This window comes from Aspergillus nidulans, chromosome VIII, assembly GCF_000011425.1.
Source record: "Aspergillus nidulans FGSC A4 chromosome VIII".
Lineage (NCBI taxonomy): Eukaryota > Fungi > Ascomycota > Eurotiomycetes > Eurotiales > Aspergillaceae > Aspergillus > Aspergillus nidulans.
In genome coordinates this window covers 2,007,297-2,020,713 of record NC_066264.1, presented here as the reverse complement: position 1 = coordinate 2,020,713, position 13,417 = coordinate 2,007,297, and the positions used below count along the sequence as shown (strand labels likewise).

General features: G+C 49.7%; 5 protein-coding genes across 5 annotated transcripts, besides 1 other annotated feature; 3 read left to right on the top strand and 2 right to left on the bottom strand.

The window, feature by feature from the left end:
* Positions 1–13,417: part of a sequence feature (contig 1.14 1606..364334(-1)) that runs on past both edges of the window.
* On the top strand, positions 443–2,102 carry ANIA_00920 (uncharacterized protein; the record flags this gene model as incomplete). Its single annotated transcript, XM_653432.1, has 2 exons — positions 443–1,331; positions 1,381–2,102. The coding sequence occupies 2 exons, from the start codon at positions 443–445 to the stop codon at positions 2,100–2,102; spliced, it is 1,611 nt and encodes a 536-aa protein (XP_658524.1).
* ANIA_00921 (uncharacterized protein) lies at positions 2,588–3,657 on the bottom strand (the record flags this gene model as incomplete). The annotated part of the gene is made up of 4 exons (XM_653433.1): positions 2,588–3,046; positions 3,122–3,212; positions 3,271–3,479; positions 3,601–3,657. The coding sequence occupies 4 exons, from the start codon at positions 3,655–3,657 to the stop codon at positions 2,588–2,590; spliced, it is 816 nt and encodes a 271-aa protein (XP_658525.1).
* Positions 4,632–6,353, bottom strand: ANIA_00922 (coatomer subunit delta; the record flags this gene model as incomplete). Its single annotated transcript, XM_653434.1, has 4 exons — positions 4,632–5,538; positions 5,601–5,797; positions 5,847–6,290; positions 6,351–6,353. The coding sequence occupies 4 exons, from the start codon at positions 6,351–6,353 to the stop codon at positions 4,632–4,634; spliced, it is 1,551 nt and encodes a 516-aa protein (XP_658526.1).
* ANIA_00923 (uncharacterized protein) lies at positions 6,767–9,256 on the top strand (the record flags this gene model as incomplete). Its single annotated transcript, XM_653435.1, has 1 exon — positions 6,767–9,256. One exon carries the CDS (start codon positions 6,767–6,769, stop codon positions 9,254–9,256), a length of 2,490 nt encoding a protein of 829 aa, XP_658527.1.
* Positions 11,183–12,820, top strand: ANIA_00924 (DUF803 domain membrane protein; the record flags this gene model as incomplete). The annotated part of the gene is made up of 6 exons (XM_653436.1): positions 11,183–11,312; positions 11,365–11,390; positions 11,480–11,715; positions 11,780–11,940; positions 12,003–12,294; positions 12,340–12,820. The coding sequence occupies 6 exons, from the start codon at positions 11,183–11,185 to the stop codon at positions 12,818–12,820; spliced, it is 1,326 nt and encodes a 441-aa protein (XP_658528.1).

The window sequence follows — 13,417 nt, the reverse complement described above, 5'->3', positions numbered from 1 at the left end:
ATTATCTTGCTTGATCTTTGAACACGAAAATTGAATGCCTTCATTTACAAATATATCTGAAGACATGTACTCCAGATATGGATATGACGATATTCAAAAAGTGTTGGTGGAGCTGAGGGTCACATGACAATGAGACGACTTTCTTTCCATGCTTTGAGCTTTGAGACCCCGCCAGCGGTTCGTTGACCGACGGCTTGATCGCATGGACTAAACTAGCGGGTTGTTGATGCTGAACCAGCTCTGAAGGATGATTCAACTGAGCGTCTGATTCATTGAGATGAGATAACCGCATATACCTCTAGGATTGACGCTGCTATGAACAGAAGCGAGGCGCGAACACCATATAAATGTTGTGCACCGCGGAAATATTCACCAACCTGAGGAATATAGTTTCTCACTGAAGTGAATGAATACGAACAAGCTGAAAAGCGACAAGCTGGCTATGGATTCTGAATACCCGCCTTTACCGTCATCCAAAGCTTTCAATGCTTCGCTTCAAAGCATATCACTTTCTGATGGCGAAGGTAATACTCAAGTACTTTCTGGATCAGAGACGCCGACTTCTATGACCAGTGGACGAGGACAAGGATCCTCATATTCAAGTACGCAAGTCATTGTTCACAGCGGCGACCTTATCCTGCAATATACGTCCTTGAAGCATGCCGAGACCACACATACCCGCTGGAGAGTGTCTAGTGAAAGCTTGATGCAGAGTAGTCCTTACTTTCGTGCTCTACTGGATCCTGACAAGTTTTCCGAGGGTAGAAATCTCGTGAAACAGAGGGAACTGCACAAGCTTGACGTAAATACCACTGTCAGCGGAGACGTTGCTGGGTTTTCAGGAAATCCTAGCTCTGACCAGGACGCGCTCCCAACTTTGCGATTGCCAGATGATCACTTGCCACCACGCTTTGGGCCAGACAATATTGGGCTTTTTCTCAAAGTTCTGTCTTTCAATTCGTTCACGGAGGCAGAGAGGGAAAGCTTCGAAGCAGAAGTCAGAGCTCAAAAGCCGTCGTTCATTGCTGGATTGATAGAAATAGCCGATGCCTTCAACTCCCCTGAAACTGTCCGGGAATGCCTTGAACGGGCCTGTTACACTCTTGGGAAACCAAAGCTGCCATTTACCAAGTTCACCGCCTCCATGCTGAAACTAAACGAAAATCGTATTCGGCAATCTATATTCATAGCAAAGTTTTTAAACCACCAAACCGTCTTCAAGATGCTCACGCATGCTCTGGTTGTTGGGGGATCCAGGTTCTGGGTTAATGGAATCGAGCCTCCGGCACCTGATAGTCCCGGTTGGCACTATCTCTCAGATGGCCTCGAAGGTATGATCCATGATCACTTAACATAGTATAACCCACTAACCCGTATCAGAGGAACTCTACTACCGCCGCCAAAGTGTCCTAAACACTGTCACCGACCTGCAAGCCCACTTCCTTCGCATCTATGGTGCGCTCGGAGAGCCCACGCCCCCGAGCAAACCCGGCACACTTCCCCTTCCCAACCCGTCACCAGCATCCCGGCAATACCAATGCCGTTGCGGCCTCGGCAACTCCAGCGCCTGTGACATCTTCCACCTTGGACAGATGACGCGTTTCTTTTCCCTCCGCACAAAAACCATCTTCATCGGCTCTACCCTCCTAGACCCAGACTTCAACCCAGATATCGAAAACGCAGTCATTGAAGGGGAAGTAGGAACACGCCCTACCGACATCACATCCGTAATCTCGCTCCTCAAACAATGCCCAGACTATCAGATTGATTCTAACCATATGGCCTGCGGTATTCGTCGCCGCTTTCTTCCCGCTTTGGATTGTATTGAGGGCTTTGTTGGCGACGAGAGGGGGCTCCTAGGCGTGAACCTGAGTTACTGGCGTAAAGAAGGAAATGATGAGAGACGCGGAGGGGAAAGCAACTGGCCCCATTTCCAGGGTTCCTGGGCAAACCGAGCCCATCGTAGGGCTCTCCTGGTTGAAATCCGCTTGTCCAGGATTATGGGGATACCGCTTATGTCGCCGGGGAGTTCAGCTGCAGAGTATCGCGAGGAGGATGCGCGGCTACTTTTTACAGCGAAGAAGAGGAATTGGGAGGCTTGAGTGGCTTGCCGTTAACTTCAAGTCGCCGGGAACTGCGGGTTTGTAGGGTTGTGAGGATAGATACATAGAGAGGTTTGTGGCTGTAAATGTAGTTGCGCTAGACATATTAGATACCCCTTCCATAGACATGCGCTCATAAGCGAAGCGAAACATATACAGTGTGTTGTCTAGAATTGAGGGCAGCGATGCTCGCCTTTTTCTGTACAGAGAAGACTTCACGGCTTGCTAGTAAAAATCCTGGTATAGTATCAGGCAGGAAACACCACGACGGGAGACTGAACCCATATACAACTTACGTAGTCTTCGATGAAGGACAATCATTACCATGTATACTGGAAAGTAAAGATAGAATAAACTCGAGCGTGCGCAAACCTATCAACTTGATCAATCTGGAGCAATAGGCAAAAGAATTAGAGCGCTTTCTCGGCCGGACAAGGGCGGCAAAAATACAGAGCAAAAAACAAAAGAAATCGAGAGCGGGAAGGTTAGAAATGCTGCTCCCAAGAGTCAGCCATAGTTGTGAAAGTGTCCATTGTAGAGTGGTGCATTGTTAACTCATTAGACTGAAGAGTCCTGTCGTTATTAAGAATGAACGATTCGTTATATTCTTGACGGAAGAACCCTTGGGGTTCCAGCATGTCCGGAGCTGAAGGGTGGACAAATTGAGGATCCGGTATTATGTAGGGGTTGGGGGTGTCTTGCACTTCGCTGGCCGGTGACACGCTAGACGAACTTATCCCACTTGTCATTTGATTGCCTGATGGCATATCTGCGTAAGGTTGAGTTGCAGGACCGGGTGATGGAGCGGACGACAAATCCTTGAAGGGAGCGTCCTGAGCCTCCATTCCCTCGTGCTTCAATTCGGTATCCTGCAGTTCCTGGCACTTCGCTTCCACGTCTTCTCGAGTTGTCCCATCAAGATTTTCCCTGATGATGTTCTGGGCCTAGCCTCAAGTGAGTAAATGGTCAACTATGACAGCAAGGGTCAATCAAACATGTGCTTTAGTACCACGGCTCACTAGCTCCTCGACCGGAACACCGTACTTAGAGCTCAGCCCGCTCATCGCGTTCTCGAGGATCTCGACCCGTTTGACAAGCTCGGCCATGTGCCTGTATAAGATTCAGCTAGTGTTAGCATATAACGGCACCGCTCTCGAACGGAGCTCACAGCAAGGGCGCACTTCTTCGTCTTTTCCCTTTTCCCATCAGTGTAGTTGCAGGGTACCGAAGTACCAATGCAATTCCTACAACCAGCTTTCTCTCCTGTGCACTTCGTTTTCTTCTGCCTGCAAGCTTCACAGGCCCGGCTGACATGCTGTCGGTGAGACCGTTTTGGATCGTAGCGCGGTTCGCCTCCCGTTCCCAGCCGTTTGATTGCTACTCTTGCATTGGGGGTAACTGACGGTACGTTTACGCACATGGAAGCGAATGAGTTGGGCTTGAAGAGACACGAAGGGTGAGTTCTGCTGCCTTGTAGTTGGACTTTGACACAACATACACTGCGAGACTCGCCATTCAGATAATTCGAAAGAAGTCCTCCACCCACCGTGCTCATGGTGCCAAAAAGCCAAAAAAGGGACTGAAGCAAACTGCAAAGCGGCATCAGGTTGTTTAGAACCGGGCTCAATATCCGTCACGACAGGGCGGCTTCGCGAGAGCATACCTTGAAAAGTGAATGTAGTGCTTGAGTCCCAATGGAACGATAATAATGCTTCAAAACGCTGCACACTGGCAAAGACTTGAGAAATAAAAAAAGAACAGTTGACCTCTCATTAATCAATCCGTTTTTATCTACCAGGAAAGTTTCCAAGAGGGCAAGAGCGACCTTTTATGCTGAGTCCTCTATATTGTCGTGGACGTCGCCAACGTCATTCAGAAATGCCATGGGTGTAATTGAGTATGTCAACAAACTCAAGACGATGATATTGACGAGCTCCAAATGGCAGTACCTTGGTACTCATTTCCATCAAACCAGATAAGGGCTCTGTGCACGACGGTGAGACGGCCACTATCCTGGAACCATATCGGATTCTGACTGAGGGACGGAAGTGACAGCCGCACTGAGTTACTCTACATGGCCAGGAACCAAGGTCGCTGGATCTTAGATGCGCAATGCTTCAAACTTTGTAGAGTCACGCTTGGCCGGCCGACAGATTCCCGGTTGCTCATTGATCCGATATGAGCCACAGCTTGGTCCAGGCAGGCAGCAAGGTTGGGAATGTTCCTTTCTTGAGGTAGTCGTGAGGGCATTGTGAGACAGCGAGCGGGTGGCATTGTAGTGGCGAGGAGCAGAAAGTTTTCGCCTGCCGGCTCCCGAGGTCACTGCGATCAGTTACCCGGGCTAGACATGACCAGATGTGCTCAGCCACGATTTTCACTTTAGGCTTATCAGAGCAAGGGAATGAACTTGAGGTCATAAGAAAGTATACCATTCAATCAAAGGGTTTGCTAACGGAATCTAAACAACTGGCAGTAGAAGTCTCGTACACAGAAAGGCGGCGGGGACGTCATTAGGGATTCTAAAATAAATTACTCAATAAGATAGCCTTCGGCGACACTTTTGATGTCCTTGGAGTATCCGGTGCTCTCCCCTTCCTCTATTAAGGAGATGTTGGTGACGTCGACCTCGACGAACGGGCTGGCTTTCGAAAATCGCACCGTCATAGGGAAGAATTCGTTCTCGTCATCGGCAGTCGACTCGAACTCAAAGCTACTAGATGCGTTGTTCTCATCCACATTTCCAATATTCCAGTCAAGACTGTCTCCCGAGACCTCGTAAACGGCGTCGAAGCTAGAGACAGCTGGCTCAGCCGTGCCGTATGGGATGGTAACGACGACATCCCGAAGGCTGTCAGAGCCCGTGAGCTCGTACTCGACAGTCACTGTAGTAGAGTCGGAGCCTTTGTTGAGCCAGACTGTGAACGTGATTGGGAGCACATCGGCATTGTCAGAGCCTGAGCCCGCAACACGCCAACGGAGGACGCCGATTGAGTTGTTGGCAGGGAATCTTTTAGATGTATCTTTCAGCTGGATGATAGAAGAATTGCTGAATGCAGCCTTGTCGACATTAGGATGAGTGCGGAATTGCGCGCCATGCGTGGGATTGGCGAGAAGGTCAAGTCTCAGCTTGGTGAAAGCAGGGTCGCTAATACGAAGCTGAAGGTCGCCTTTGACCTCGAAGGATTTGAGCGCACCATCACGTGTGAGGGAGGCGGAGATGGTTTCGGCGATTGTGATATGGATCGGGTCACGGTCGGCAGAGAGTGAAGGACGGGCGGAGGACACTCTTTCCGCAACGGGAGTCGAAGCCTGCGGCGTTACAAGGGGGCTCGACTCTTCAGCCTCAGGGCCAAGGTCGCCGCGTACTTTCTCGTATATGTCTGTAGTCTTTGACTTCTTACCCAGCTGCATCCCTTTTCCTCGGGTGGGCAACGGCCTAGTACGAACAAAGGTGTTAGAAGAAAGGCTGGGAACCAATGGGGCCTAATTAAGACGTACTTGGCAAACGTCTTCTTCTTCTCCGCTTCATAGCTGTCGTACGTGTCGGGCACGGCAGGACGCGACGGAGGAGTATAGACGGGGTATGACGGGGCTCGCGGAGCGATATTGCGTGAGTTGCGTGCGGCTTCTTTCCGTTGCATCTCCAATTGTTTGGCTTTCCTTTTGCGTTCTTCGCTCGCCTCGAGCTCTTTGTTCTGCGAGCACTCAGTATCTCCTTGAACGTTACCATATAATACGGCATACCCTTTCTATAATTTCTTGGATTCGCTCTTCGTGACTCTCCATCTCCAAGAATGTCTTGATTTGGGACAGAGACAAATTCTCCCTATAACCGAGGGTCACCAGCTCATCATATGCGCTAAGTAACTCAAACGCATTGCGCAGAATCTCCCGTTCGTCTAGACTCTTGCAGATACTGGTGGTCACCTGGGCGAAGAGGTGAAGGCTGTCAATGTCTTGTAGAATGTTCGATTGGCGGTTTGTGATCAGGACGATGTATAGCTCGTCGAGGGGTTGATAAACGAAGCGGACATTGTCTTGCTCCACGGTCGTATGCTGGGTACCGGAATCCGCGAGTTTTGGAAAGGATGCGAGTAAAGCTTCAACTCTAGAGCGGGCGATTTCTCGGAATTGGCGCGAGAGCACCGCTTTGCCTCCGCGGGTGCATATTGACGCTGCCAGAACGACCTAGGTTGTGTGCACTGGTTAGGCACGACTGGCCAGTTTTACGGAAGAGGGTGGGCATACCATGATGAAGACACCACGAGCAAAGCTATGTGGGCAAGAATGCAGCTCAAATAGTACCGGCAACTGAAGACAAGGGTTAGAGACACGAGTTGTTCTGCCGGGAAGCCAGATACGTAGATATTCCACCGACGGCGGAGGTGCTGGAGTCTTGCTGTTCTCTTCGGCCCCTGTTGGCCCGTGCACCGCGCTATCCCCTCGCTTACCACAACTTGCCCGAAACACAACCGTTGCAAGTGAACAAAAGTCTTCGGCGACGTCCTTGCATTTCAGTAGGATCATTCTTTGTCTATTATTCTCTTTGAGGCCATAGATTAGGCTTCTTCACCGTGCAGAACTGAGCGTGGGTCACTCACGGCAGGGCCGAAACACATTGGGCCAGAACGCCACCCTCAGAACTTTCAGCGCGCCCTTCGACCATGACAACCACCTCGTCCTTAACATTTTCCGCGATGGAAGTTCCTACGATGGATGATACAATGGAGATGGCATCTCCTTACCAGGGGCATGCAGATGATTTTGATATCGATATCGATGTAATGGAGGACCAGGCTTCGAATGCAGACAGGGATATGACGGCCGCGGATGACTACATGGATAACACTCATGGCGAAAATCATGGTCAGGATGGATTCCCTGATGAAGATATGATTGACGAGGTAGCCGAGCCCTCCATGATAGACGCCGACGAGTACCCTGATACAAACCAGAACATTGATATGCAATTCGAGGAAGGGAAGCCGGAAGACGAAAGTAAAATATACGAAGCAGAAATGTTAGAAGATGAATATGTCGAGGATATTGATGCACCCGTTCTGGAGCACCCGGGCGAAGCTCCTGAAACCCTGGAACCGGAGCACGCAAAGAGTGAAGGTGCCCCAAGAGCCTATCAAAGCGACAAGGATCTTCCAGAGAATGGCTCTGAGAATCACGCTGAGCCCCATACCGGGGCGACAGCAAAAGATTTAGAGGAGTCTCAATCCGATTCACGGCCAGACTCTCGCCAAGTTGCGGACCGCCTGGATGGCGAGCAACCGGCAGAAGAGCCGGAAACAGTTCACGTGGAACCCCAGGATTCGGAAGAGTTGGCCAATAATACTAATAGAGCAGAACAAACACAACAAGCGGAGCAAGCAGAACCGCAGCCGCTACATAACAGCAATGATCAAGACAACGCCGAGGACCTGCAAAACGGGACCGATGAGGGAGAACCAGGCCAAACTCAGTCAACCAATGATGAATGCAGAGAATCAGAAGTCCAGTCACGAGAACAACTACAAGTTTCTGAGACCAATGACCAGGAAACTGAACAAGACCACGAATCGACCGACACCTCGCTCCATCCGGTTAAAGTATACTATCAGGACAATGAGATCTCGCTGTTTCCCCCAAGGGAAGGTGATGCTTCGGAAACATTTTTTCTAGAAGACGAGAGTCTTGCATACGAATCTTTTGGTAAACTGTTTGGTGCATGTCGTGAAGTTCTTAAAAACCACATTACCGAGAATGAGGTGTTAGTGATCGACATCGAAATTCTTAACTTTCAGGTGACTGAGGTGAGCCAACCAATGCTTATGTTTTATGTACAACCTGCTGACGAGGGATATCAGGATTCACTGGAGACACATAACTTCACATTGAAACAAATCATAGATGTGTACTTGCAACTTTGTCACAATGATGGCATAGTAGAAGCGGAGGCCCTGTATCTCAATCTTAGTACGAAACTGACCCTTGCTGCGGAACTATCAGAACTTTTGATAGCTGCAAGTGAAGGAAAGGGATTGTCCGAGATCCAGTCTTGGGAGATCTACCCAGACGCAGAAGGGGCTGCAGAAACCGAAGAGACAGTCCAGGAGTCTTATTCCGAAGAGCAACCTGGCTCCTTGGAGAAGGGAACCATGGAGAATAAAAGCAACCACGGAAGCTCCCAGGAGCCCGGTTCGGATGTCACCTCTCATGAAGAGGATGCTTCAAACTCCCCGCAAGGCAACCTGGAAACTGAAGAAAATCGCAGCGTCGGAAATGCTGATGATGGGAAAGTTACATTTAATGCTTCCGATTTGGAAGATGGAAATAATGCATCCCCCCAAGCTGCATCTCATAACTTAGAGGAACAGAACACAGATTCTACCGGGACTCTTGAGCCGCTACCCATAAACGATCCATCCGAGGAGCGATTACAACCCGGAGAAGTCGATGAACAATCCCACGGCGATGAGAACGATGGCGAGGATTATCACGAAGATGATGAAGATGACGAGGAGGCGCACCCTGAAGAGGGGTTTTGGGCCCAAGCCACTGCGTCCGCTGGTGATCCGGAGGAGCCCGAGGTTGATGACACCGGGGACCTTGAGGAACATCCGGCAGAATATAATGACTTGGAATCATATCACCAGCAGCCGCCCTTAGAGGAGGATGTCAAGACTGATGTTGCTGATGCTGCTGATGCTGCTAGTGAGGATGACCTCGCTCTGAAACCTCTACCCGAGGATAGTTCCAACACGACAGAACCGCCCTTGGATGGCAACTCGCCGGAGAAGTCCGACCATCAGCACGAGGTAGATGACTCACCAGGTGTGGCAGACCATGCAAACAGTCCTGACAGCGGTTCGAAGCCCGTGGACCTCGTCGGAGTCGGCGAGGTAGATGAGCCGGGTCACCTCGACCAAACCCCTGAAAATACTGTTTCTTTGCCCGCCAATGACGACGAGGGAGCCGACCTGCCATTCGAAGACGAAGAGGATTACTTGGACCTAGGAAGTGCAAACGATGCGAATTCTCTCTATGAAGACCAGGAAGACGCATCCATCAGTCACGTTTCTGGCAAGCGCTTCCGTGAGCCTGATGACGAAATTGACTTTCCTCAAAGCAGCACTCCAGAAGTGAAGCGCTCTCGGTCCTCCTAAATTGGTACTGACTGGCAACTCACGGCATTCTTTGTCACGTACTCGTGTTGCGTGGACTGTATCAACAATTAACAGCTTCAGCACTCTTCCCAGGGACTGAGTGGCCTTTCCCGACCTTGTAGGGAATTAGCGACAATCACGCTGCAGCCGTTTACGATCAATCTAGGTACGTATCTATCGATTAACCTCTTATATAGCCAGGGAGCGTACTCTCTAGGTATACCTTCCCCAACCTCGCCCGCCCTGAGCGCCCGGTTCTAGCTTGCCACTCCAGGTTCGTACCACCGGCGCTTCCTACAGAAGTAGATGCGTTTAGTTTCGATTCCCTCTTGTTCCTTTTTAGTCTGGCTTTTCTTGTTCTGTTTTCCCAGTTATTGTCATTTCGTTAGCGATACCTCGGGAAATGGGTCGGCGTTTCGGTGGTGCATAGGAGCATTCGGAAACAGTTCATACCGTGGATCTGAGATGAAGTGTCTATTCTTGCTATGTGGCAAGCGAAAGGACACCTTCATTTCTGAATATCTAGATGGCGTGTTGGACATGGAGGACTGATTTTTGTAATTGCGCTGCGACTAAGATAGTAAACGCTTGAGTGGAGGAGCGTTGTCACTAGTGTAATATATTGCGGTCGATAGAGTCGATTTAGTGTGATTACCTGAGCACTCCTACAGGGCCCGCCATCCTAGTAATCAATGAGTGATTAGCATGATTTTGCTCGTTCAAGCATCCGTCTTGTAGGCTGCACTTAGCATGCGAAGAGCTATAGAGGATAAAATATACCCGGTATAGAGCTTTCACATTTTACAGACGTACTAATGGAGAGAGCGGCCGGGGTAGATCTGAAACCACCTACGGCTGCGGTTCGGGGATAAACTGTCTTGGCTTATCATCATGCTCACAATGCCCGCTGAGGCAGGTTGTATAAATCGAGAATCCAATAATTTCTCCCTGGAGTCTCCTCTCACGGAACGCCGGAATGAACTAGAACGAACATTACTGGGGTGATGCTCAGCCTCATCATTGAAACCCGCAGCTATCTTGGACGATGATGAAACACCGATCGTTAAAATTGGTCTTGAGGGGTTGCCGGGAAGAATAAAACCTGCTGAGACAGCACTTTCGACGAAGGAGATAACAATCTTAAGATACATAGATGATCATCTAGGTATCAGTAGTTATAAGGAGACGACACGAGTCATAGGCTGTGCTGCCCGTAGGAGTATGAGCAGAGTGGCCCAGTTCTATTTCTGTTTGGGCCTGGTCCCGGCTTGCGTAGGCTCGAATCTCAGACAATCAGCTTAAGTACCTAGGCATATTTAGTGGTGCGACCCTCCAGTTTGCCAGAGGACTTTTGGCCTTTTTGCAACCCGCCCTTCCAGCCCTTCGGCCCTAGTTCCCTCGTTTAGTTGTCTTTTTGTCTCTAGCTTTGATTCTGCACTCTTCTCCACCTCATACAGGGCAGATACTACAGAGTAGAGTACCAATCTTGTTGAGCTGCTACTCCATATACTTGCCGCTCTCGTTCGCTTGGGCCACTTACGCGTCCAGAACCAGCGCCAGCAAACCCCACCGCACGCAGACGCAGCAAGAGAACTGGCCAGCCGCAGCCAGCCTCCGAGAGTCCGAATCGACCACCATCGAGATCGATCTGTCCCTCCGAGCATTCACCAGTCTTCGAACTTCATCAACGCCGTCCTGTTTCATTCTTAAGGCTGCAGGATCTTCAGCCGCTCCATTCCTTTCACCGCCGCCCTTGTTGTACAACCCGCGTCCCCATTCCAAACCCTCACCGTGTTTTGTTACAGCTCTGAACGACCGTCACAATTCTGCGGTCTTTCCCTTCGTTTTGCACTTCTTCCATCGAATAACTGCTAGCCCTGGAGCTTTCACTAAGAAGGAGCACCTAGCTCCTACAGCGCATCAACAATGATTTCAGATAAGTACGCATCGCCTCGCTCCTTGTTGCTCCCTGTGTTAGGCGGTCGCATTCTAACGGATGACTCGATCAACAGGTATATCGGCCTGTTGTTGGCCATCCTTTCTACGATGGCCATTGGTACGGACCTATTGATTCTTTTCGGGTTTAAATAGCGCTGACATTCCGCTAGGCACGAGCTTCGTCATCACCAAAATAGTGCGTTAAGACCAACTAGCCTTTACTTCCTACGCCGGTCGATACGGATTCAGTCCTCGCCTGGAACGCAGCTCACTTATCTCTAATAGGGTCTAAATCACGCTACAGAACGACATGGATTCGAAGGTGAAGGGTTCTCATACCTGAAAAGCCCAACGTGGTGGGTTGGAGTCAGTACCTGTACGGAACAGCCGCATTTGAAGAATCGCGAAGGAGAAGCTGACAACTTCGCAGTGGCTATTGGGGAGGCCGCCAACTTTGCGGCATATGCATTTGCACCAGCCATCCTAGTGACACCCCTTGGTGCGCTTAGTGTTTTGATTGGGTGAGTTCTTTCCTCGTCCTACGAAAAACTTCGCATCAACCGGCGCGTTGCTGACGCTTAAAAGCGCTGTCCTAGGGTCTTATTTCCTCAAAGAAAGGCTTGGCGTTTTGGGAAAACTGGGCTGCGCTATGTGCTTGCTTGGATCAGTGGTTATCGTCCTACATGCGCCGCCGGATCAGCCAGTTGATACGATTGACGAAATTTTGCAATATGCGCTCCAGCCTGGTACGCCTCAACACCGGACATATCGTTCACGATTGCCTAACATTTGACCCTTGCTGTTCTAGGATTTCTGATATACTGCCTTGCTGTCGCGATATTCGCGACTGTCATGATTTACCGAGTCGCCCCTATATACGGGAAGAGGAATCCGCTGATCTATATTTCGATCTGCTCCACCGTTGGTTCTGTTTCCGTCATGTCTGTTAAAGCTTTCGGCATTGCCCTGAAGCTTACCCTAGGGGGCCACAACCAATTCACCCATGCTTCGACATACGTGTTCCTCATCGTTACCGCCTTCTGCATTCTCACGCAGATGAACTACTTCAACAAGGCCTTGAACGAGTTCTCCACCTCGATGTAAGTAACCCTACTTGCAAGTATTGACATATCTGACGGGCCCAGCGTCAATCCCTTGTACTATGTCACATTCACCACCGCCACACTCTGCGCCTCATTCATCTTGTTCAAAGGATTCAATACAACGGATGCCGTCAATACCATTTCGCTACTCTGCGGTTTTCTGATTATATTCTCCGGGGTCTATCTCCTGAACATCTCAAGAAACGATCCAGACGGACATTCGATGAATGCGAAATATGACGATGAAGGTGTTCCCACAGACGGAATTGCAGGGTTTCAAACTCGTCGGTCGATGCAGGCGCGCAGGAGCGGCGAACCGCATCGCCGAAGTTCTTCGAGCATTGCCTTCCTGAGCGGACGTGGTGACCGGGAAGGTCTTATCCGCTCTTACGACGTCGAGAACCAAAATTTTGGGCTCTCTGAGTTGACCGAAGAAAGTGATGGAGAACCCGGCCCCACGTTCAAAAGGAGCGAGGAGGTAGATCGCACATCCCAATCACGGAAGAAGAACGACGATCTATAGTACGACCCATGATTTCACTGCTGTCTTGCTGGCTGTGCTAGCTTTATTGACGACAGGTTATTACGCCATTTCTTTGCGTCCGTTTCCGCACTCGATTTCAATTCTCTCGATCTGCCATCACACCTTTACTTAGCCGGCCGACATCCATAAGATTCGGTACCTTGTATTTTTACATTCTCCCGATGGCAGAAGAAATTCATGATCAGAATCCGGAACAGCGTCCAACTAACGCCGTTTGACCGGAGTTGCAATGGTTTGTTTTTCGGTATGAATTTATCATTGATTGGGCAAAAACGCAGGCGTTAGTGCTTGCAATAAGGATTTGGATTGTATATACCTATGCATTGAAGGCAGTTTTGAGATAGAGATTCCAAGCGTTTTGTCTCTATTATCTGGCTACGTCATAAGTTATCGCGTAAAGTAACCAGCGCTCCCATATGCTGAAATTTTGTGAAAAAAATGACTAGCTCACGAAAGGTCGCGATATTACTCGATGATGTTGATGATATACTTGGTAATAGAATGATGCCCTGGCCTTGCGCAATGACTAGATTATGGTTTATACCTTGTTCCTACGAAGATCAGCAGCTGGGTGGG